Below are 25468 nucleotides of genomic sequence, written 5' to 3'. Positions count from 1 at the left end.
AGTGGTAGCAAGTTCACAAATTCAACCTCTCAGACTCCTTCTCTTCATTTGTCTCCAATGTCTTGCTGTTGAGGGGCAAGGCTCCCTCTTAATCTTATTCCAGTTCTCTCCAGTGGCTGTTGCTGAAGGATCAAGGCTTTGCTGTCTTATCTGAGTGGTTTCATTCCTCCTTCAAGAGCTCTGGACAAGCCAGCCTACCTGAGGACTATACAGGGTGGCCCAAAAACCCACTAATTAGATGGTTGTTCACAAATGGAAACTTTAAAAAGTCTCTGTATAAAGTCAGTAATTAAAAATATTAATAGCATAATTGCCATAGAGGTTACTCTTTGAAGTTTCCATTTCTAAAATCTGACCCAGTAATACCATTTTTGAGAAAATTAATCTTGCCTTGTCTGGATGGAAAGATGATGTTGTATTACTGGTTCACTTGAAAATCTTACATATATAAGTATAACTCCTGGGAACAAAGCCAATCAATCTACATTTATTCTTTGATAATAATAAGAGTTATAACCCCACTATCATCACTCTTTCAAACAAGCCATTTTCTGTCACCTTGCATTTTCCTGGAAATGCTGAGTCAGCAATTGAACTAGTTCCTTTGATATTTTTTTGCCTGATAGGCTTTGAAAATAACACAGCATCAAGATAAGAGCTACTTAAATCCTTAGCAAAATGCAGAATCATGCATTCCCCTCCCCATCTGTATATTACTGTGCAATAACCCTGCAGTTTGCAGGAATTTAGGTATCTGTGATGCCAGTTCTCAAATCACAAGTGCTCTTATGTAATTTCCCTTTTGTGTCAGACAGTTCCAGCACGTCTTTGGGTGATTTAAATGACTTTCACACCCCTGCCCTCACCATATCCATAACTGGATCTGGACATGTCCGTGGTGAGGAGGAACAGGTTCAGCATCCAGCTGCGGTCTGTCATTTGCTAAAATTGCACCAAAGCAAAGTGAAAATGTGGCTTAAGAAAGTTGAAAATGGTCACTCTGATGAGCTTCTCCAATTGGACCTCTCGTGACACTTTGCTAGATTTAGATGTGCCATAGAGTTACTTCCCAGCCTGAGGTTATTCCCCACTTCCCATGGAATTTGCTGACAGTGGGAAGCACAGTTCTGCAGCAGCTGTTCCTCATTGCCACACCCCATGGGACCTGACCCAAACTAAAACTCAGTGGGAGAAGGTGTTGGTGCTTCTCGTGCCTTCAGATTGCTGTAGTCTCCTTGGTACTGTGCTGAGCTGGTTGGAAGCTGCTCTGCAGTGGCAGTGTGAATCCCTGCTCCCGTGTTATGTTCCAGGGAAACACATTTGCAGTGTTGGAGCGCGAGTGCTCACGTGGCCCCGGCCCTGTGCTCGTGCAAAGTCAAGGTCACTGGCCCTGAGTGTGTTCACGGGCGTGTTTATCCCACACACGGTGGTGGTTCTGAGGTTGTACAAGTCCTGCTGAATGAAGGTGTTGTCACCAAGTCAGAGAGTTAACGGGGGACTCTTGTTGAGCTCCCCATGCCTCCTGCCACAATGTAAATTAGAAAGCCTTGCAGTGAGCTTGAAAAATCTGATGGCGCCATCGACCAGGCTGGGTTTGGAGCTGCTGGAATTGCAGACTGCATGTGATAGAAATGGCCTGAAGTAAAACAAGTAATTAAAATAGAATATTAACGATCTAAGATGTTGGTAACACAAGAACCCTTTTGAATTTATGTCTTAAATAGTGAGCTAAAAGTAAACTATAGGAGCTGGTGATGGTAATAAAAAAGAGGAGAGTATATCCAGCCCCCAGTTCCTTTCACGACCCACAATCCCAAGATGCTGCTCTTCCTTTTAAGCTCGTGCTCTTTGCTCTCAGTGTGGTTTAGGTCCTTATGTAAGCATGCTGGCCTCAGCTGACCTCCTCCCAATGTCCAAACATGTTTCTGTTGTGCCTTCTAGTACTTTACCTTTGTCGGATTTAAAATTTCGTGGTGTAGATGCCAAAATCTAGAAGCTCCCTGAATTAAACTTGGTCTGTTCTAGGAATTGAGCGAGGCAGGATTAGAGGGAGGATTAGATCAGTAGGATTTTTGGCTGTAATGATACAGAACAAGGCTGTTGTTTCTGTCGGTGTTGTGTTGTGGTTACCTGAACATTGTAGTAATTCGAGTTCATCGTTGTTTTAGATTGGCTTCTATTTTTGCTGCTCATAAACATGTCTTGACGTTCTTGTTTTCATTTAGTGGAAGGAGCCTGTAGGACTGGAGGAGACTGAGGTGATGGTTTCTCTTCTGTGCCCTTTACAAATTGTCCCCGCCAGGGCAGGGAAGGTGGGGGAGGTGGGGCGGGCACAAATCACAGCAGGAGTGCGGAGCTGCAGAAGGATCTCGGATCTGCTGTGGATCTCAGACCGAAGTACACATTTCTCAGAAGATTCAGCGGGATCTCTCCTCTCCACCTGCGGTGCTGGGGAGGACCTGGGGCGCCGAGTTCAGCAAACCCAAGGCTTTGCGCTCCCTCTGCTGGTGGCATTTCTGCTGGCCGGTGCCTGCTCTTCATCCCTGACGGAATGCTGAAATCAGTGGGACAATCTTGAGCAAACAGGGAAGTAATAAAATTAGCATGGCACCTCTTTAGGGTCCTTGAACACTACAAAAAAAATCCTTGTTGACGGTGCTGTGGAGGTGTGAGGCAGTGAGGAGATGCATTTCTAACACCTCTTTCCAAAAGGTCATTATTTGCCTTGGGAAGTGGTGGCACAGGGAAAAATCATGTTGGCATAACTCACACCTCAGTATCTTTTAAGTCCAGTGTGGAAGACTTGAACTATGACCAAGAATTACTTCAATATTCTGCTTGCTTGCTTTAGATTTTATATGAACTGTTTTGTTCTGTGTCTGCCCAAGAAGCACTAGGGATCCCTCCAGATTCAATATTTTCTCTTCTTCTTGTTGCCACCTCTTCTCCTGACTTTAGTTTCCTGGGCCTGTTTCTCACCTTAAGCCACCAGTGTCCTGCTATCAGCCTTGTACTCAGGTTAGAGCCTCAGAAGGGTGTCCAAAACCACTTTGCTTTCAGGATAGTTTTCTCTCTCTCAGGTGTTCTGTTTTCCATCTCTTCCTCTCCTGCTTTGGATCCAGTGGATACTTCTCTAAGACAGCAGCTTCCAGGTTTGGGAAGCAGCTCATGTTTGTTCATTTACCAGGCTGAAATCAGAGTTCTGACCAACAGTGAAAGCAGCCCTGTTAGTGATGTGTGTTTTACATCCTTATAAACCCTGGTTATTGTTAACCCCAGCCATATTCAGCCCAAATTTCCTACTGCATAAGGACTGCCTGACTGGGAAGTGTTGTCATGCTGTTTATGGCAAGGAAGTCATTACTAATGTTCAAGGAGTTTCTGAAATTTTCTCTCCCTTCCTCAGTCTCGCTCTTCCTGGCTGCCTGCACCTGGTAGTAGTTTCCCCTAAATGTTCTCTCTTCTGATTCTTCCTTAAGATTTCCACTTTGATAGCAGAGCTCTGTGTTAAAATGACCTTTTTATTTACACTCAAACTATTTCTGGTGCCCAGCTAATTTCTTTTACTCTTGGACCTGTGGTGAATTCCCAGGTTCTGATCCAGGTTTGTTGCCAGGTTCAGTTCAGCTGCATGTAAAGCTGCAGCAGGTAAAGCTTTAGCTTTCTAGAGCTGCTCTCTCATGTTTAGAAGCAGCAGCAAAGCGAATTAAGTTTGTCAGCATGTGTCTCACCAAGGTCCTACCAGAGGGATTGAAGGGAAGGCAGCAGTTGGGTTGGAGCAGCCACAGCGACTGACAGGCCGCTGGAGATGGAAAATGTTAGGTCATCCTTCTCTCTCATCTGCCACAGGGCAGTGGAGAGTTACTGAGTCCTTTCTGGGAGCTTTGTCCAGTCGAGTTTTTAAAGTTACAAGTCACTGAGCTTCTGTCATTTCCCCTGGGAAAGTATTCCTTACAAATACAATTCACTGTCAGGAAGTTATTCTGAAACTCTCCCTGATTTTTGCTTTTTTTGGTGTCCTCCCACTAAATGGACTTTAACACAAAGAGTCTATTTAAAGTGCTACTTTTTTATTTTCCTGTGAAGACTGCTGTGGTTTCTAGTTAATGTTTGTATAAGATTGTGAGCTCTCTGGTTTAAAGGAGAATCACTGTATTCCCTGTGGTTGTGCTGATGCTTTCACTGTTTTCCTTGAGGGTCTGGATGAGCTTCGTGTGGCCGTATTAAATCACTGTTAGTTATTGGGGGTTGCCTTCCCAAATACATGTTAAAAATTGTGTGTTTTGCTGCTGAAGAGAGCAGGGTCTAAAAAGCCCATTCTAAATCTAGATTATGTTTGTGCCAAAGTTTTGGGTTTCTCTTGATTCTGTGAATGGTGTTGTGCTGTGAACCCAAAGGCAACAGGCACCAGTGTGTGTGTGGAGAAAGCAGCAGGCTGATTCCCCCATTGAAAACAATCAAAGTGAAAATGCAAGCAGCATGAATGCAAATTTCTGCTAATAGAAGAGAGAGATTTAATGTCCTTGAACTGTGCTGCAGAAAAGAAACCTAGGAAAACACTTTTTACTTAGGTATAATTGCCTGCAAGCTGGGGCTGTTCCAGTGCGAGTTATTTTTAATGGTTAAATTACACAACACATTTTAAAATCGATAGTTTTGCATAATGTATTGTTGAACCTGTGAATCTCACTGACAGACCCAAGTGTTTACCTTTGTAGAGATCAGTCAAAACCAAAACAGTCAGTGAGAACAAACAGAGGGATTTTTCAGAGGCACAGATCATTAGTTAGCAAATTCAAGGGCAGCTAAACACCTCCTGGGATTTTTCTCCGTGTCATTGAAGGCATATTAAACAGGCTATAGATTAACATACCAGGGCACTCACCAGCAGCAAACAGGCTCAGATTACTGGTTTTAACAAAAATGGACTAGCCTGGTTCTTGTTTTACCATAGACTGACTTGACAGCAATACTCTGTTTTATAAATCTCTACCATAGCTTTGATTTGGCACAGATTTTTTCTCTTTTTTTTGTTAATAAAAGGAAACCAGGAGCCTTTAGTGAGATCTGCTTCTTGCATGGGGTAAATAACATGTAGAAATCTTCCCAGTTACAACTTTCATAAATCTCCTTTAGCAGAAGGCATTTCAATATCTACCTCCAAGAAGGACTGCAGTTTTATCTTTTCTGTAGCCTACTTTGAGGTACAGAAAGACTTCTAAGACCTTTCTTTTAGCATTTTCAACCAGTGCAGTGCCATCTGCTTTTCCTTGTGTGTCATGGGCTCAGCTTCAGTCCGTCTTAGCATCCATCCACTAGAACTGTTTGTTTGTCAGTGTCTTTCTTGCACTGGAGGACACCAAACTGAATGCCAGTGCTCCAGATGTGTCTCCCAAGTGCCACACAGGGGGGAATAATCCCTCCCATCCCCTTCACTGCCTGTGCTCTGCTGTCAGCGTGCAGTGACTTGAGCTGTCACTGCTGCAGGACACGGGGCTGACGCCTGCACTGTGTCCACCCACAGTCAGTCCAAAGTAGGGGCCATATTTTGTACCACATTTACAACTTGTATTTGTGTTTATTGAACTTCCTAATGTTCCCATCAGCCCATTTCTTCTGCCTGTGTGTCTGTGGGGAAGAGACATGTGAGAGTGGGGTGGTTACAGTTCTATCCATATGGAAAAACTCTTCATGGTGTCAGGACCAGGGCAGATGTTGAACTTGGTCAGATGTTTTCATCTCTGGTTTGAACTGCATGATAATATTGTTGAGGTCCTTGCTCTAGATGTATAAATGCTTCAGGATCAAAGGGTGAACTTTTCTTCCCCATATATTTTTCAAAAAATTGTCAAGGTACTGTAAGAGAATGGGTATTTCAGGCATTTGTTTCAGGCAGTTTTATCCTGTGGGGTCAGTAAACTACATGGGCTCCCAGGAGCTCATTCTGTGTTCACTGACTCATGTGGGTTTCACTAAACATCCTCTGGTTTCTTACACAGCTTGATAAATCAATCAGATATTATGGAACAGAGCAAAATCTAAGCTGAGTGGCAGGATTTGAAGCCAAGGGATGAGACTGAGTTTGCATTTAAAAAAACTGCTTGGTGCTTTATTTGCCCACCAATGTAACTGAGATGTTACCATTTGTCAGAACTTTTGGCTCAAGCAGTGTGAGTATGAGCTCCACAGGCTCTTGGTGGTGTCACTGACCACACATGAGGGAAGCTGAGGCAGAAATGCTGCCTGTGGCCACAGAGGGGTTGTGGGTCACACATGACTCAGCTGCCCACCTGCTAAATCTCATTGTATCAACACTTCAAACAAGTGATTAAAGAAGCATTAATGTAATCTGTGTAGTGTGGATAGAGATTGTGGCCAGAAAATTGGTGAAATACAGAACTTATTTATATAATTCCCATGCACACCTTTTCTCTCTGTTTACTTTGTGTTGTGCACTCAAAGCCCTAGGACTATTATAGACAGTCCAGATGTCCTTACCTGCACACTTAGCTTATTCAGCTCCTTATTGGATATGCATTAAATGTTCTTAGCAGTGGAAAATACAAGCTGAAACCTCTCTTTCTCAGGTGAATAAAATGGTATAACAATTACCAGTGGCCTGATAAAGTCTTTGAATAAAGCTGTAGCCAATTTCTATTTCAAACACTCAGATGAGTCATTATTTTACTTATAGGCCACTTTTAAAGTCGAGCACATGCTGTGTTGTGCTCTTTTATGATGTAGGAAGAAGTCTGTGCTCCTCTAGCTTTTCCTTTAGCCTTTTCTGCCTTGACTACTTCCATACATGGGGGCTATTTTGCAGTCACCTGTGCCTGAGAGGGCTGCCGGTCTGGGGCTGCACCTTCATAACATCTTCATCACCAGCTCTTGTTCCACTGCCTGATGAATTCTGGCAAATTATTACATCTGGGTTAAAATTATCTTGCAAAGACCCAAGAAATGTCATTTTTGGATCAGGTCTGTTTCATCAAGGAACTGCATGAACTTTGGAGCCAGTGGAAAGGAAGAAGACTTGGGAGCAAAAGGCAGGCTTTTAGGGGCAGCCTAAATATGTTGTCTGGAATTCCTCTGGTCCCAACAAAGTGATGGGTTCATGCAAGTCCAGAACAGGAAAACCTGACAGTGAAGAGGGAAGAAAAGTTGGTGTCAGGCTGTGTTTGGGTGTGCTCACTTGGCATGAGGGAGCCAGGAGGTGGTACAGATTTTGGTCACTCGTCTCACATGAGATCCTGTTACTCAGATCAACTGCTGCTGCTGAAATGGAGAAAGCATAACAGGTTTTAGTGATCCTGATTCCTGGTGCGGATCACTCTGATGGAAGGGGCATGTAACTGGTTTGTGGGTGAAACCTGCACACAATTTGCGTATTGCAGCCCCTAAGGTCCTTCCCAGTCCCATCTTCTTAAATCTCTCCCATTGCTTGTAGGTGTGTCCAGGACTCCACATTCTTTTCAAAATTTAGTATTTCGTGACCTAATTCAGCATTTTCATAGGTTGTACAGAAGTGGGGAGAAAGGCTCAAATTTGGTGAGTCTGATCAAAGCTGGCACACCAAGTTTAAAGCATTGTCTTTTGGGGGTTTTGTTTGTCTCTTTGGTTTTGTTGGTCTTTGTTTTGGTTTTTTGCTTGTTTGTTTTTTTTAAATTTATCCCACTTGTACAGATCTTGCCACTTACTAATGTGTGAGAACGGTGATCCTGAGGAATTACCATCTGAATAAGCATGTGCTAATGAGCTGCTCTGGTCTGAGATAGAAATGACCCTTGAAGGAGCCATCCATGCCTTTGGACTTGAAAGCAAATACGCAAATATCTGAGCAGGCACTGGGAAATAAATTGCAGTATTTGTTTTGCCTGTGGTGTTTTTTGGTGTTTTTTTGTGCTGCGGTTCTTGAACATTGTTATGTTGAAAGCATATAATTGGAGTAATATATTACAGGGGAACAGCAGTAATAACTGTACTTAAATATTTAATGCTTTTATGAAGTCACTTCTTTTTTAATGCAGTTCATTGAGCGGTGAAAAGAGCTGGAAGTCTTGCAAGGAATGCAGAGAAATAAAACCTGTAAAAGCTGGCACAGTGAAAGACTTTCAGTACAATATTAATGTTGATACTTTAAAAATCACAAATCATCTTTCTATTAATTCACTGTAGAATAAGGTCTCTCCTAGATAAGACTCAGCAGTGTTGTGGAGTTGGTATTTAAAGTATGTCCATCTGCATCTAAACGAGTAGCTCCAAGACAATCAGATTATGCAGTAGTTACTTTGGTGAGAATATCGCCTAAGTAGAATGGAAACTTCATTTTGAGTCTAATATTAGACCCTGCTTTGGAAAATTCCTTTTAAATGATCACAAGCTGGGAATAGCAAAAGAATTTAACTTTCGACAGACAGCATTCACCAAGAATTTGCTTTTAACTGCTTATGTTGGGTCCCTGGGAAAGCAGATGTGAAAAACTTACCAAAGTGAATTGACTTGACCTGATGCAATGTTTATATCAGCAGTTGATAAGTTTTCCTCCCTCATTTAATTTGTTCAGGATATTTTCATTCTTTAAGCGTGAGTAAGTCTGGGTCGGAATAGTTTGAATACTTGTTAGTCTAATAATCTGAATCTTAAAACATACAGACATTATTGCCTATAAAGGGGTCTAAGCAAAGTTGGACTATTTTAGTCGCCTTCCACAGCTGGGGATAAGTATAATTTTTGATACCAGCAAAAAAGAATGTGAGACAACGTTGCTTAGCTCTGGGTAGTTCAGAAACCATGCTGATATCTGCTGTATTTGTACTTCAAAATGCCACTTGCATTTGGTGAACCCTTTGAATGTGTGTTAATATTTATGCAGCTTTACAAAGGACAGTCAGGGAAACTGGCAACCAAGGGTATCAAAGCCTGTTTGAAGGGTCATAATAATACCACCACCACCACCATCATCATCATCATCATCATTCCTGTGGCAGGAAGGACTTCAGGAATTCACTGTGAATGATGCACAGATCAGGAATCTTCAGAGCCACAAGTATATCTAGATCTCATTCTAGCTTTTTTCTTTGCTGATCAGACACTGTCACTTTGGATGTTTTAATCAATAATTCTAAAATAAGGTGTGACCCCTCTTTTCCCATATGGATAATATATAAATAAATTATTTTTGAAAAGGAAGGGGGAAAAGAGAAACAAATGGATTGGGTTGACCTCTTCTCCCCAGCTCTACCCTGTCCCCATCCTTCTGTGGTTTGGCCATTGTTGCTGTTGTTGCCATGCTTGAGAACATCCACAGGACCTCAGTGCAAAGGAGGGCGCCAGCCTGGCCTCCCTCTGCCAGTGTATGAGGCAAGAAGTGGAACAACTGTCAACAAAATGATACAATAAATTCAGTGCCAGGGTGACAGTTTTGCTGGGAAAGACATTAGGACAGGAACCCTGATCTCTTTAATTGTTCTCTTTTAGTGCAGTAGGTGGATTTATGTGGCCCAGGAATGTGTATCAGACAGAAATCAGATTATGATTTTAAGCATCTGTTAAACTTTGCACCTTTTTCCATAAAACATGAAATCAACATTTCTGTCTTTGATTTATACCTGTGTGTCTGTAGTTCTGCTATAATTTCTGGTCATTGAGAATTTCTAAATTGTCTGAATTGCTGATCTGTCTCCTTGCAGGCAAATCTCATCTGGCTATAGTACATAGAGTAAACAATGAAGGAGAAGGGGATCCTTTTTATGAAGTCCTGGGAATTGTCACTTTAGAAGATGTGATTGAAGAGATCATCAAGTCTGAAATTCTGGATGAAACAGATCGATACAGTGAGTAGAAATATTTGCAATTTGTTTATATTTGAGAAGGAAGGCTCCATCCAGCAACAACTATATTTATAGCTGTGTTTTGAGAGCTGTTACCTTGCTGGTTTGCAATCTCAATGGTCAAATTGTTGAGGAAGTTTCCTTAACAAAATGACCTGCAGATCCCTCAGGTGGTCAAAGTAACTTTTGGTTTTGCAGCATGAGTACCTCACTGCTTTATGCTGTATTAATTCAGACACAGGACAAGTTTCTTTAATTGACCTTTTCATCAAGGAGGTTTTACATGCAACGCTCTTCTCTGCCTTGCTGGCTGTTCTCCACCATGTGGCCTTGTTAAACCTTCCTGTTACAGAGCTCACTGTCCTCTGCCCTCTCTCTGTCTCAAGGGTCTGTAGTCCATGTACTGCCAAACTTCAGCAGGAAGGCAGGCAATACCGAGCCTCATGGAGGAGGAAAGGAGTCTCTTCAGACTCTCTCTCTGTCACTCATTCAGAAATCCTGAAAATGGAAAGTCTCCTTCAAAGCTAAAAGCCAACATGTCCTAAATGCCTTCTCTTTTTATCGGTCGGTACAGCTCCTCCCTTCTTTGTGTCAGCGTAGGTTGAGGGAGATGCTGCTGCTGTAGGTCAGCCATTACCTGGGACTTGAGAGATCTGGACCCCTTTCTTTTCCAAATTAGAGTTTATCTGGTCTTTGGCCAGTTACTGAAAGTGTCTTTGCTTCCCTTCCCACTTGGCCTGTGCATACAGGACATCCTCTCTGTCATTCTTCCTCTGTCTTATCTATGTTTTCATCACTTGCTGGCACATGCAATTTTTTACTATGTGTTTGCGTGAAGGACAAGGATGTCTCTAGATTTTATTATAGTAGAAATAATAATTTTAAGTATCTTTAACACTCTTCAGGTGTCCTTTGCTTTCTTTTTCTTTCCTCACAAAAGGGATTGGAATGTTTCAACAGCCTTTTTCAGGCCAACACAAGCATCTTCTGCCTTCCCTGCAAGCCAAATGCACAGTGAGCACTTTTACACTGAGGGACAGGCACACTTGTACTTGCTTTTGCCTGAACTGCTTTCTGTAGCTGGTCAGTATTTTACCAGTATTTATGTGCCCAAAGGTTCATGTTGTGTTTTGTGATGTGTTGAACAGTCTAATTAGTATACAAATCACAGAGATCCAGTTAATACTGGTTTCTTTTCATACCTTCACAAATGAATTGTTGAGCTCATCAGTTACAGCATAATGCTTTTACAGGTTGAATTCAGGCTTTCTGTTCTACTCCAAAATGATCACATCTTTGTCTGCCTTTGAGATATTTCCATGTTTCTAGGAGTGACGACAGTACATGTGATTTTCAATGGTTTTTTCTCCCCTTTTTTGTTAAGAGAAAATACACAGATCATGCCCAGTGGTTGTTCCTCAGGACAAAAAAAGCTTTGTCCATTAACAGCATGTTAGAAGGCAAGGAAATGGGAATTTAGTTTTACTATCTGAAGGCTGGTGAAAGTGGAGCTGGAGAACATTGAGTTAACCTGAAGATTTAACTATTGGAAATTTCTGGTTCAGAACAGAAAGGAAACTTCCTAGGCTTCTTGGAGGTTGCGTGAAATTTTGGGGGGGTGACTCTTGCTATGTACCATGAAAAAGAACTTGTAATTTCATTATGAGATACTGGACTTCATTCCACTGTTTAGATTGAAGGAGACTGTAGCATAAGGGAGAGAGCAGAAATCCCTGGAAGCTGTGACGATCACAGAAAATGTGACAGATTTTGGATTTGGGCAGATTGATGTGCTATAACCACCTCCAACTGGTGTAGTAATGGCAACATGCTGTGGGTTTACTGAAGGTACTTTGTTGTCCATGATGTGTTAAGGCAGCTCATTTTTGGTGTTGAAATCAGAGTGCCAGTGCTCATAACCCCATCTCTGATACTGTTCCTAATCAGACCAAGCTGCCTTGCTCAGCTCAGATCAAACCAGCTTGAAACTCTTGAACTGATTTGCCCTGTACTAGGTGTTTACTTGAGATTAGACCTTATGGAAAAGTTTGGCAGCATTGTTGCACTTCCTTCTGAAGTTTTAAAAATGTTTTGTTTTGCTTTGATGGAAACTTGAAATTTGATGAAATGCCTGACCTTGGTGTTGGAGCTGTGCCTTTTTGTTGGTTCCATGAAAACCTATTTGAAGTGCATTAGGGTAGAAGCAACAGTATATTTACAGCTGTTGATGAAAGCTGCTCTCACTGCTGAAGCTCTGCAGCTGAATTTCTGGAGGTTGCATGCCAAATAAATGTGTTTCTTCAGATGATTCTGTTCTGCTGTGTCTCATGCTTGCAGAGGTGTTGAGAGCAAGAGGAAGATGGGAGCAAGAAAAATGATTAGATATGTCTGACCCATCAACATCTGGGTAGACTGAGTACTTCTGAGCATGAGTGTTTGTACAGGAGATGCTGATGGGGTGGAGAGAAAAGGGTTCTGTCGTGACACAGGTAGGTGACACTGACCTCATCTCAGTGTCATGATGAAGAGATGTGTGTTTAGCTCTTAGTATTGGAAGGTTGGAGCATTTCTTTCATAGTTGGCACACTACAGGAATCTGTCCTGGGGCTCTAGTCATGGTGGGAGAGCATTTCTCAACCTTCTTAGAGGGCCAGTACAGAAAGCTGTATGTTCTGTGTCAGCCTCAGACTGTGCAGACTTCTTGTTCACTCTGCTGATCCAGGTTTGACTGGTGGCCTGTCTTATTTAGCTCTTTCTGTTTGAAGATGAGTTTAATCATCACCTTAGTGCAGTTGAAATCCTGCTGGTTTTCATGCAAACAGATTCAGAGGTGGCTCCCTCGAAGTAAGATCTGAGATCTTTCTACAGCTGAAATATCTTTATACCCCCTTGTGCATGTGTTCTGCTTGTTGTGGATGAATAGTTGGTTGTAAGCATCACCTTACTGCATTTTTACCTCCTCACCACGGTGCTGTTCAGCTGTGGCTTGGCGGGCAGGACCCCAGGAAGCCCCTGCTGCAGTGCCAGGGCCAGGCTGTGGGGCCCATCTGGTGGCAGCTGCAGCTCATGTGCAACTCTCCATAGCTGTCACCTAATGGGTGCTTTTCAGCGTTGGCAAATCACTTGCCTGAGGGGAAGATCCCATCTTACCCAAACATTTCTATTTCCAAACAGCTGTCAAAACAAGTATGTTAAATATATAGAATCTCAGAATGGCTGGGGTTGAAAGGGACCTTGAAGATCATCTTGTTCCAACCTCTCTGCCATGTGTAGGAACATCTTACACTAGACCAGGTTACTCAGGGCCCCATCCAGCCTGGTCTTAAGCACTTCAGGGACAGGGAGTCCACAACCTCTCTGGGTAACCTGTTCCAGTGCCTCACCACCCTTACAGGGAAGAATTTCTTCCAAATATTTAATCTAAACCTACCTGTCTTCACCTTTAGACCATTCCCCCTTGTCCTATCACTACATGCCATTGTGAAAAGTCCCTCTTCAACGCTCCCTTTAGGTACTGGAAGGTGCTGTAAGGTCTCCCCCGAGCCTTCTCTTTTGCAGGCTGAACATCCTAACTCTGTCAGCCTGTCTTCATAGGAGAGGTGCTCCAGCTCTGGGACCATCTTAGTGGCCTCCCCTGGACCTGGTCCAACAGAAAGATGCCTTTCTTGTGATGGGGGCCCCAGAGTTGGACACAGTGCTCCAGGTGGAGTCTCACAGGAGCAGAATAGAGGAGGGAGGATCACCTCCCGCAGCCTGCTGGTCAAACTTCTTTTGATATGTTCTAGTATCACTCCCTCTTTTTAAACCATCCAGTTACAGGAATAAAAATTGTTTGCTCTATTAAGTATTTCCACTGTCATTCTGTGGAATTGTAACAACATAGAAAAGGTTGTGCAACACCAATTTGTCTGTCAAGACTTACAGATATATTGGCTTGGTGTAAATCAGTATCCTGTGTCAGGAGAACAGAGCTTTGCACAGCTGCAATCTAATCTTTCAGTACACCACAGCGACTGACACCAGTTGGAAATTAATGCTTTTACCATTAGGACTGTGGGTTGCTGACCTGCTGCTGTCTAGCAGCCATGGGCTGAAGGAGCTGCATCCTTATGGCAAACCAGGTTAAGCTGTTTAAGTGCTTAAGGTTTTGTCCCACTGACTTTCTTTCATTTGCCAAAACATGAGTGATGTACAGGGCAAGTTGGCTTTCTCAGCTAGGGACAAAAGAACTGACAAAACTAACTTAGTTAATTCCTGCAATTTTGTTTAAAAATGAAACAAACTCGTGGGCTTAAAAAACCCCATGCAGTGTGTGGGGCTAAGGCTGTCACCCTGAGTGTGAACATCACTGAGAGGGTGAGGGGGAGGAGGACATGGGGTGTGCCTCCACCTCTGGCTGCCCAGATTGGGCATCCTGGTACTGACTTGGGCAAGCCCAGTCCTCTGGGAATTGCACTTTGTTTTCCTGGGCAAAAACTTGTGGTGATTTTTACCTCTCTGAAGAAAGCAATGATGAAGCTCCTTGTGAGAAAACATCTCAGATACAGCACTGTAAAAATAACATTCTTGGAGCTTTTCAGAAAAAGCAGAGTTTCTATTCTTCTTAACTCTTACAAGAGACAGGACCTAGTGAAAGCTTCTAGGGGACTTTACTCCTATTCACTTTCTATTGCTTTGGTATCCATATTTCCTTTAACTTCAAGAACAGATAAGGTCTGTCTCAGACTGTATTCCTAAGGCAGAGATTGTTTTTAGTCTGTAGCCACTCCCTTAAGTGGTTTCTATTCCTGTTTTTGGAAGAGAAAGTGCAGTCCCTCATGTAGTCCAAGTCCTGGGTAAAGTACTAGTAGGGTAAGAGGCTTCTGGTTTCGGAGAAGAAAAAGGTCATGGGTCGTCATTGTTCTCCATGTGCCTGGGAACAAGTATCTCAGATTTTCTGAGTTGCACTGCTTGCAGAGTAAACTTGAGATATGTGGACTGGGTATGTTTCTATCAGTACAGTATTGCTGTTGAGTCTGTGATTGTCCTGTAGTAGAGGCTTGTCCATGGGAAGCTGAGGATCTACATGTATTCATATCTAAAAGACTAGGTGACTTGGGAAGATTTAGAAACTTGTAATTACCAGTATGGTGCATTTCCAAGCCTCAAACTCCACTGCTCTGAGACTTGTGTAGTCTGCAGCAATATACTGGTGTGCAATGTACATGTACAGGACTCCAGAGCTGAGTGGTTTCCTTGCTACAGTGCATCACTTCAATCATCTTTCCATGTATAACCCAAATCTGGCAACATGCACCTGGGAGTATGTGCAAAGTTTCAGTCTCAGCTTCACCTACACCTAGGGGCTCACAGGAATTGGCTCAACATTTGGATTTCCCACACTATTCTGTGGAGCTCAGAGCTGTCTGACAGCATCTCACTGCCCATAGACACTGCCCCCTAGACACTGTGTCGGCACAGAAGAACAAGGTCCTGCCACCTGAGCAGAGACTTCTTCTCCCTGGAACTGATGTACACCAACCCCTGTAGCTCTCCAGTTGCCTGGTGTCTTAAAATTTTGGCAGATAGCTCAGTGGGTGGATGCTAATTGCTGGGTTGTTTGTGTCTCTTTTATGTTGTTCTTCACAAATGGGGATTCCCCACCACAGAGCCTCTTTTAGGACACAGACTGATCAAGTCCCCACCTCCAGGCTGTTCACCATGCCAGCCTTTGCTGAAGTTTGGACAGGGTGAAAGAAACTGCATGCGCTAGACATTAGGAATTATTTCAAACAAAGGTTGAAAAAAGGATTTTGCTGCAGCTGTGAAGAGCCAGTAAGGCTGTGGCACAGAATAAGAAATAGTATTTCCTCCATGTACTTGCTGGGAATTTTCTAAGGGACGTATATGGAAAAAGCAGCTATCATAGCTATTCTTGTAAAGCAACACCTTTTGATCTTTAATAACATTGAGCAGGATTCCTCCTCCCCACCTGGAAATGCACAGACGCTTTAAGTGTTACATGCAGAGCTGCTCTGCAATCAGGTGTCTGCAAGCAGAGGCTCTTCCCCCATTGAAATGGCAGAGCTGTGGGTGACAGGGACCCACACAGCATCCTGGTTGTTTCTGGTGTGTGGTTTGTGCCAGTGAGCAGGGCTTTGCAGAGGGTCTGCCTGCACGCTGTGCTCTGTGTGGCCATCCTGGGTGACTCCAGGCAGTGCAGTTCCTATTGGACCCCATTCTAACAGAAATCACTTCCTTCCTTTCTTTTCCCACCCTCCCTTCCCCAGCTGATAACAGGACGAAAAAGAAAGTAGCGCATCGGGAGAGGAAGCAGGACTTCTCTGCCTTCAAGCAGACAGACAGCGAGATGAGGGTTAAAGTATCATCGCAGCTCCTCATGGCAACGCACCGGTACCTGGCAACAGGCAAGTGCGGGTTATCTCTTTTTGCAATCGGGCCAGAGCCTTGGAGGCAGTTTGTCAGCAGGAGCCGGTGAGGTGGGTGGGACAGGACAGGCGGGAAGGGAGGCTGGACTGTGGGGTGACAAGTAATGCCACTGTTGTGTTTTTCTTTTTAAATTCTCTCCTCTCCTGTGTTCAGTGTCGGCATGAACCCTCTGAGACATATGCCAGGGGTGGACCAGTAACTTTAAATTGGTCTGAAAGGTAAGGATGAATGCCAAGTGCCGCACTGCATGTCTAGAGTCCGTCAGATTAACGACTAGCAAGTACACCCCATTAGGAAGAGCTCAGGGAACAAACCAAAGAGGACTCGATACCACTGGCCAGCTGACTGTAATTGCACTCTGGCGCCTTCTCCAGAAAGAGATGCTGGACTTTTTGCAGGAAGGTCTAAACCCGTTCCATGAGACTTTTTGACTCGAAGTGAAAAACTCTCCTGACACATTTAATGCAGACTGCACAGGTGGTTGAACTGTACTCTTTAAAATGGATTTCTGTCTGGCTTGTGTGACCTCCGTTGATGACTTCAGGTTTCAAAGGACAGTTGTCTCCATCCCAGAACACCTTGATGTTTTTGCCCCTGGGTGGGCTAAAACAGGCAGAGAGGCCAGGGCCTTGAATGGTGTCTTGCAGCTGATACTGCCTTTCATCGTAAAGTTGGTCCCTTCACCTCAGAGATGAGATCTTTTAACAGGAGAGCTTGTGGAAAAATACCTTCCTATTGCTCATGCTGTCTCTCTTTGACATAAAAAGACTTCTCACATGCAGGCCTTTCAGACAGGCGTCTTTCACTGCTCTGTTCAACGTATATTCCTGGGTGGAAAATTATAAAGTTGTTTTGTTTCAAGTTTGCCAGCTCCAGTTGGAAATTAGTACTTCCCCTCCTTTAAGATGCAGTAACTGCCTGCCTAGATGCTCCTAGTCTGCCTTCATGCTTTGTTTTGCTTCTGTGACTTGCAAGAAAGCTGTACATGATCAGTTATCACATCTCAGCTGAGGGGCAGTGATTCCTTAAGAGGCTCGGACTCCTGCGGCTCATGTGCACGTGAGCATGTCCTTGGTGAAAGGAAGCAGCTCAACAGGAAGATGCGGATTTAACAGCAAGCAAGGCGTTGTTCATGTAGTGTGCAAGACTTGATGGAGTTCCCTAAACACCTGCTCAACAGACACACTCTTATTGTGCTGCTTCTCTACTTTTTTGTGGATGAAAGGATTCTGTAGCTTAAATCTGGGTCTGTCTGTGAAGCAACTGCTAAATAAGATGAAAGCTACAGTTTCAGTTTCTCTGGTCTCAATCGAGAAAAGTATCTTTAGCAGATGACAGGTACTGGGTCAGTCACGGTCCTGTTCTGAAATGAGGTGTTGGGAAAACTTAACAATTTGCATGTGTAAACTCGTCGTCCCTGGCTTAACTCTGCCACACAAAGATGAGCTTTTCTGCTTCAAACAGCTCCTGTTGGGAACACTGAAGATCAAGTAGATAGGGACTGTGTTCTGTGTGTCAGGAATTCATCCCACATGGTTTGAATGACCTGCACTATCCATAACTCTTACCACATGAAGTGTGGCAGCCCTGGTTGTGTCTGATTTATGTAGAGCATCTATCTAGAGCAACTTTCTAGGCCCCAAGGAGTGAATCTTTTTTTTTAAAATAATTTTATTTAAGTGCAATAAATGCAGTGACTTTAATACCTTTTAGAGAAGGAAAAAACAAATTCAGAGGTTCTCTGTGCCCCAATTGTAAAGCTCTTCCATTTTTACAACTCTGCAATCAGCCATAATAGCTGTGACTGAACTCTCAAGAGGGCAATGTCTTTTTCTTTTCCCTTGCAGATGAAGACATGGGTTTTGGTTGTTTTGAAAAATACTTCAGTAATGAAAGTTGGGGTGTTACTGTGGTTTTTTTCCCCCCTCATAAATCTAACAGTCTCAAAAGACAGGAAGCCTGCAATTCCATAATGGATCTCTCTGCATCTGCGTGTCTTTTATAGGCAATTGCTTATTAACGAGTCTTGCTAACTTCTTGCCAGGCATATGAGGTGTAATGCCACGCTGTATCTTGTGTTATAGAAGTAGAAGCATTTGGTCCATCCCTGATGTCGCAGAAGATCCTTGTCAGGCTGCTAAAACATCACAACGTCATCCAGGAGCTGAAATACGATGAGAAGAACAAGAAAGCCCCAGAACACTACCTCTACCAGCGAAACAAGCCCGCCGACTACTTTATTCTCATTTTGCAGGTCAGACATGTGATTATGTAGATATGTGCAAAAGCCTTTGTCTCCTGACTTACGCCTTCCCTTGGGGACCGCTTCCTGTTGTTAAAGGTTGGCTTCTGTCAAACATGGGAAGGGAACTGTGGCTCCTGAGAACTGCTCCTGCCTCCTTTATGATCTTGGCAACCTTCAGGAGCTCAGTTAAACCAGTTGTGATGGATAGAAAGCATTTCCTACTTTCAGGCATCTGTTGAAAATGACTTATGCTTTCAGTGTCACTCGGATGGACAGCGCAAAGGAATCCCTACGTACAGCTGGCATTGTTTGGAAAATAGGTGTGCAAAAATGGCATGTCATAGGAGTTTGGCCAGGATGTTTTCTCTACTGTGCTTTTCCCTTTTGCAAAAGGAGGCACTGGGAGTTTGACTGTTTAGAGAAATTACATTTTATTATGCAATTTTGAAGTCTGTACCTGAGGTGCTGGTAGAAGCACAGGTTTCAGAGAGGGCATTGTTCCATCTACTGAACTGATGCCACCTCCTGCCACAGCCCCTGCATTCCCTGTGTGCACTCAGTCCCTGGGAACCTTGGCATCCAAACCCTTACCCTGCCCTGAGATCCCTGGGAAACCACTGTGTGGTTTTTAGATTGGTGGTGCAGAGGGACTGTCTTCTGCACGTTCTGTACAGGATTGCTTCCAGTGCTGATGTGTTTTGTTACCTGTCAGGAATGGTTGAATGGCTTAGGTGAAGCTTTACATGGCAACTTAACTTCCATCCAGCACCATTTGAGTAGGAGTAGCTCTTTAAGAGACATTTTGCTGAAACAGTGCTTATGTTTCTGTCCTGCATGACTGAAAATCAATTTTGGTTATAAAAGCACAAGCATCACAGCTTAAGTTTTAACACAGGGCTTGAAATCTTAATGTGGCCTTAAAGAAAGAAAGACTTGGAGAGTTAAACACTGTCAGTGATAAACAATTGAGAAATCACTGGAATATTATATTGTGGATTCAGCGTAATTCTCCTTTAAAAAAACAACAGTTTTTTCAAGAGTTTGAGGAACCAGTGGTAGCTCTTTAACTGTTCCTCCTTCTGTGCTGAATTGTTGCAATCTGAAGTATTCCAGAGGCAAGATAATGCTCCTGATGTAATGCTGCAAAGATGTAAATGGGCAACATGGGTGATACAAAAAGAACAATCAGTTCTTTCTGAGCTATTCTGCAGTCAATAAATATTTAGCAAACACAATGTGCCAGGTCTATAATGCATTTGGAAAATGAGTGTTGCAGGAGGTACATGCTATAAAAATGGTAACAAGGTTGGTTCTGCCAGGAGCAAGAGGGGATAAATACTCTGCTTTTGTTACTTAAACAGGCTTGGACTTATTCTCTCATATTGAAGGACCAAGAATGCCTTCACAGTAAATGCATGCCAGTACACAATTAAATGTATGTTTTTCTTGTGTGCAAGCAGTCTTTGCCCGGTTGATGAAATCGTACCTTCTGGAAGGCTTATAATGAAAAAATAAGCTACTTATTTGTGTTGTAGAGTGAAATTGGTTTTAAAAGGGATTATATGAAGTTGTTGCTTGTGATAGCGGGAAAGGGGATTTGTGAGCTGGTCACTCTTTTCCTGCTGGGCAGATTTTGTGGGTTTTCTCATCTGGCACAATTAGACAAACTGACTTGGTATCAGGGCTCATGCAGGTTGAGTTCATTGTCACCTTCTTCTTTCCCAGTCCAGTCCAGTAAATTTAAAGGCATGATGTTTTTTTTAATGGTGCGTAATGAAACAAACATGTAGAAATAAACTTTACCTTTTGGACTCTTTTTGATCCGGTTGTGTCCAGGTAGCATTCAGTCTTCTTAGTGCACCTGGGATGGGCAGTCAGTCTGCCCTTTCCAGCCTAGCCAGAGGGAAAACTTTGCAGGTAATTATGTTGATTGTCTGAAAATTTAACTTTTGTGTTGTTCATCTTGAAAGCTGCATGAGATTTTCTCTGTCCAAAGTGGTGTGCTGTGAGTCTCAGTGTACCAGTAAGGATGGATGGACATGAAAACCAGACCCCACTAAGAAGGCAGTTATTTTTGGCTACTTGTATACCAGAGTAACTGGGATGTTTACAGCTGTGTTTGACGTGGTGGGTTCTGTTCTGGAGTCCTGTGTAGGACGTGATTTTAAACATTTGGCCACACCAGAAACAGGTGCACTTGCATGGTAGTGTAGTTTTGTGCAGCTTGTGAAGCACTGAGGGTCCTTTTTAGGTAAGATTCTGCAAAAGAGCAGGTTCTGAAGTTAAGGGTGCTGAAGTACATAAAACTGCTTAGGAAACAAGAAAACCAAAGTAACCCCAAGGCTGCTCCTGCAGGAATAAGAGCTTTGTTTCTGTGGGAATCATAGGCAGCCTCCTGTCTTGCCTCCTATCTCCCTTTCCTATGTTTGTGTTAGAGGGGACTCTGTGAATGTGAGCTGTGGCCCAGAACGTCCTGGTGTCTCAAGATCCCAGATGACTGTGCTGCATAGAAGCTTAGTGTGCTGCTGGCATAGTATTTTTTCACTCTGCATCAAGGGAAAGCAGCCTGGTAGCAATTGGAGCAGAGTCATAGAACCAACACTAAGCTCTGTGGTGATCCTGATCCTCTGTGGAGACTCACACTGGCCACAGGGCACCAAAGATCAGGGTGGCTCAGGGCACAGAGGTCTGTTGCCCTTCAGGTCTGTCCCTGTTCAGGCACCATTACAAACTGGAGGGGACCATGACACTGTTTAGGGATGTCAGGCAAAACTATTTTTCAGGGCTCAAGTCTGGTCTTATGCCTTGAGACCTGTGGTCCCTTTTAATTGCAGCTCTGTCTCCTTTTCCTTAACAGGGGAAAGTGGAAGTGGAGGCTGGGAGAGAGGGGATGAAGTTTGAAGCTGGTGCTTTTTCCTACTATGGGGCCATGGCCCTCACAGCATCACCAGGTATGTCCTCTTACCTTCTACTTCTGGAACGTGCTGCTGCACAGTCCTGCCCTGCTGAGGGGCTCATGTCAGTGGTGTCTCCTTGCCAGCAAAGCTGCCTCCCTGGCACAGTGTCCCTGGGCACGGCCAGCCCGTGGTGACGCCGGCGCTGCCTCCGGAGCCTGGCAGAGGTTTGCCAGCTCCGGAGGAGTCAGTGTCGCCTTAGCAAGGAATGTGGTCGGTACTGGTGGAAAGCTTTGTAGTTCTGCTCGTGGCAGGGTAACAGGGAGTGAATTAACAGGAATAAATAATTAGTGGCAGAAGGACATCTAGTGGTGCGAGGAATAACAGACCAGTTAGTGTGGGGATGGTTCTCTTTAGCAGTCTTGTTTCTAAAGCTGTCTTGAGAAAAAGGATGGCAGTGGTGCCAGAAAAGCAAGTGCTCCTGTCAGCCTGTGTGGGAATGTAACCAAGAAATCAGTGAGAGGGAAGTGCTGGTGTCTGAGGGTGAGGTGTGAGCCAGTTCCCAGCATACAAGTAGTAGCCACACCCCAACCCAGTGCAGGTTGGGGCATTGTCATATAATCCACCAAGAACAGGCTCCAGTGCTGCATTACAGCATTTGGTGATGTATTTTAAGGCCGGCAACGTCACCACTAAGATCTCAACCTCAACTGGAAATTCACAGTCCCTTTGGGTGCACTTGGGTGCTGGTGCTTGGTGTTGGCCTTCTGCTGACCCAAAGTTGTTTACTTGGCTTCAGGGAGAGATGTTTCTCATGCTGAAATTGTTCTCCTGACACAGCAGGGTTTATATTGCACTCGAGAGGCAGTTTGCTTTAACTGTATGCTCAGGAGCACTCCCTTTATGTCTGTGTACCCACATGTATGTCCAGTAGCAAACAGTGCTGGAGTGGGAATGGTTTTGTAAGTTATGAGTGTAGCCTTGTTAAACTCTCCAAACAGCAGCAGTTCTCTTGGACGTGGGAGCTCACTTCTACAGGCAAGACTAGTTCTTCCTTAATTATATGCACTTCAATTTGGTCAGTCTAGTTTAGGCCTTTTGAGGTTAGAGAGATTCTCCAGCATGCAGAGCACTGGTTTGCTTTTATCTCAGTGTTCACAAGGAATTGTGACACACATGTACAACTGCCTCATACCCTCAGCTTTTGCAGTGTGGGCCAGGCACAGAGTGGGGTATGCCTGGTCACTTGTCCTGCCAGACATACACTTGGAAATTGCCTGTGGCATCTCTGTTTTGCCAATGTTGTTCAGTTTGAATGTTTTTATGTGTTGGGGTTGTTTTGTATGTTTGTTTGGGGTTTTTTGGGTTGCTGCCTCCCAGCCTCAACCATGCCAGTTGCCCCAGGTCCTACCAGGTCAGATCCCCTCTTTGCATGACCTGAAATCCATCTTAGATTTTGTTGTTGTCACACTTAAGGACATGCACGATTTTAAATTAATCGTGGCCAATCTTGGATTTTTTTACCTTCAGCTGGTTGGCTTTTACCTGTAGCAAACCCCTCATTTTGTTGGTTTTCCCTCCAAGTTTAGGGAATTTGTTTTATGATGTCTTGCAGCATTCTGAGATTGCTGTTAAGATGAACTCATAAAAATAAATTCCTATTCCTCTGTGGAAACAGGAGAGCTCAGTGAAAGTGTAAGCCATTGCAGAACAAGAGAAAACTCCTGCTCTTCTGTATGTCCTAATTAGACTTCATGTGCCTTAGTCTCCCCACCTGGAACGTGAAGCCAAAAACAGGAGAGTAAAACACTAAAAACAAACCAAACAACAACAATAAAATGAACCCCACGAACAAACCCACAGAAAATAAACAAACAAACCAAAAACCCAAAAACAGAGTGAAGCTTTGTTCTTCAGCTACAGCTGGGAAGGGATTTATAGTAATGGTGAGCAAGCAGGACAGTATCCATCCCAACAAGGATGAGCTTGGAGAATCGCAGCCTCACTCCAAATTTTGCTGACAACTTGAAGAACTGTGAAGTGTCTTTTGGGTTTATTTCTATTATTGTCTGACTCCCTTAAGGAAGAGCATCTCTGAATGCTTTATGGCTTGTTTTAATTCTTGCCTTCCAGGCTGGAGTGGGCACCACTACTCCTTTTGAACTATTTCAAGACTGATGCACCTTGATGGGCCATTCTGGCCACTCTATGCTGGATAACCATTTAAATTAGCAAGTGAAAATTGTTCGCTTCACTTCACTCTGATTCTTTAGCCTTGTTTTTTGGTTTATTCCTAAAATTGTTTGATTGTCTTTTTTTGTTTTGCTTTTGTTTTAACCCTTTTCTTTTTCACAGTTGATTTGCACTTTTTGTTTTGGTTCTTCAGTGTGTCAGTTGGCTCCTTCCCCTGTGACTGTGGATAGTTGCTGCCTTTCTGGCCGTGATCTCATCCTTTTTCTCTCCCTCTTCTAGTTCCCTTGTCCCTGTCTCGTACCTTTGTTGTCAGCAGAACAGAGTTGTTAGCAGCAGGTTCTCCAGGTAAATCTGCATGCTTCTATTTTCACCATTCTTGTGACTGGCCTGATGCCATAAAAGTCAGCTGCAGTCTGTATTTGTCTGACCCCTTTGCTTGTTAGGGAAAAGTCCAGCACAGAGTTGTGCCTTGCAGGTAGGTATCCTGAACTTCTTTTATGAACTGATAGGAACATGAGAGTCATCAAAATGGGAAGAACTGAAATCACATTAAAAAAAAGTATTTGGTAATATGTGCTTGTTCTTGTTTCTCATATGTACACTGGTGGAAAATTAGGAGGGAAGATTTTTCAAAGAATGTTTTCTCCCCCAAGATGAGGCTTAAAAATTCTGAAGAAAATGCATTTGGCAGAGGAGAATGTCTGCTGCTTAAACTGCCATAAAAGGAAAACTTATTTAATGAAAGTATTCTATGGTTTGTGTGCAGTCTGGCCATTTCAGTTCCTGAAAAGCTTTGAGCTTTCTCTCCGTGAGGTTAATGCCATGGACTGGCACAGTGATGTGCTGAGTGGATGGATTTGCAATGGAATGTGCAAGAAGGTTGTGGGACCTCCTGTGGGATTTTCTGGTTCCTTGCTGTATCTGCAAGTTGACTGACACAGAAATCCCTTTGGAGAGCAGAGACCAAGGAGGGAACAGACTGGGCCAGGAAGAGCTCTTAGATGTGGTTGAGTGATTGTAAATTGGGAAGGGTCAAGAACTGAGCTTTGCAGACAGTGGGTGCACGCAGTAGTTGAGAAAAATGGAAACCCATCAAGAAAGTCTGTAGAAGAGCAGAATCCTAAAACACTTTAGGCCACAGTGAGCTTATTTCTTCCTTCTGAAGTTTTCTTTTTCAGATGAAATGTCTTTCCCTAGACCTAAAAGCAAACAAGATGATAATATGCATATTTAAGTGAAACATCTCCTAAACTTTAATACATTTATTGTGCATTTCATAAATTTTCACCCTCTGCTTCCTGTATTTTTCCCCTCTTGTTTTTTTAAATTTTGAAAATGTATTTTACCATCAGTCCTTAAATTAGTCTCATGCACATTCCAAACAAACTACAGGTTGTTGCCTTGCAGGGGATTTCTTTCCTACCCTGCTAAAGTTTCCTGCTGCTAAACTTCAGAGAAGGGGGAGAAATTTAATATTTCTTTAATTAAAGTGCCTGATGGCTCTATTTTAAGCTCAGCAACTTTGATTATCTTTCTTAGTTTGATTATTTTATTTTGCCAAGTATTTTTTTATTTTTATTTTTCCTTTTCTTTGCTAAAAATAAGTGTGTATTTTGCACTTGCAAGTTGTTTCCAATATAAATGCCAAGCATATTTTCATAGCTTTTTTCCCAATTAAATAAAAAAATTATAAAAAGTAAATAAGGGAAAATAATAGTGGGAAGAGTCTCTTTTGCAAGGAACTGATAGGGCAAGCCTGATTACTGTGGCAATGTGGTACCAGGTTTAATGAAATGCAGACTTTCTGTGGGGTCCTTCTGAAACTAATCCCACTGTTTAACCCCAAATTCATAAAGCAGTTGTACTGATGTCCATCT

At 43.3% G+C, this 25468-nt stretch overlaps 1 protein-coding gene across 4 annotated transcripts in view; it reads left to right on the top strand.

The window, feature by feature from the left end:
- CNNM2 (cyclin and CBS domain divalent metal cation transport mediator 2) overlaps window positions 1-25468 on the top strand; it is a 119803-nt gene that overhangs the window by 82294 nt on the left and 12041 nt on the right. The window contains exons 2-6 of one of the 4 annotated variants that reach the window (XM_071563114.1): window positions 9690-9833; window positions 16100-16237; window positions 18344-18513; window positions 21362-21455; window positions 23871-23936. In XM_071563114.1, the coding sequence (XP_071419215.1) occupies window positions 9690-9833; window positions 16100-16237; window positions 18344-18513; window positions 21362-21455; window positions 23871-23936 (612 nt within the window). Of the gene's footprint in view, window positions 1-9689; window positions 9834-16099; window positions 16238-16412; window positions 16478-18343; window positions 18514-21361; window positions 21456-23870; window positions 23937-25468 lie in introns of those variants that run through there. The other 3 variants (XM_071563116.1, XM_071563115.1, XM_071563117.1) reach the window with 3 other exon arrangements.

Source organism: Pithys albifrons, chromosome 9 (assembly GCF_047495875.1).
Source record: "Pithys albifrons albifrons isolate INPA30051 chromosome 9, PitAlb_v1, whole genome shotgun sequence".
NCBI lineage: Eukaryota > Metazoa > Chordata > Aves > Passeriformes > Thamnophilidae > Pithys > Pithys albifrons.
Note: the sequence above shows the minus strand (reverse complement) of the source record. Positions and strands in the feature narration are given on the sequence as shown.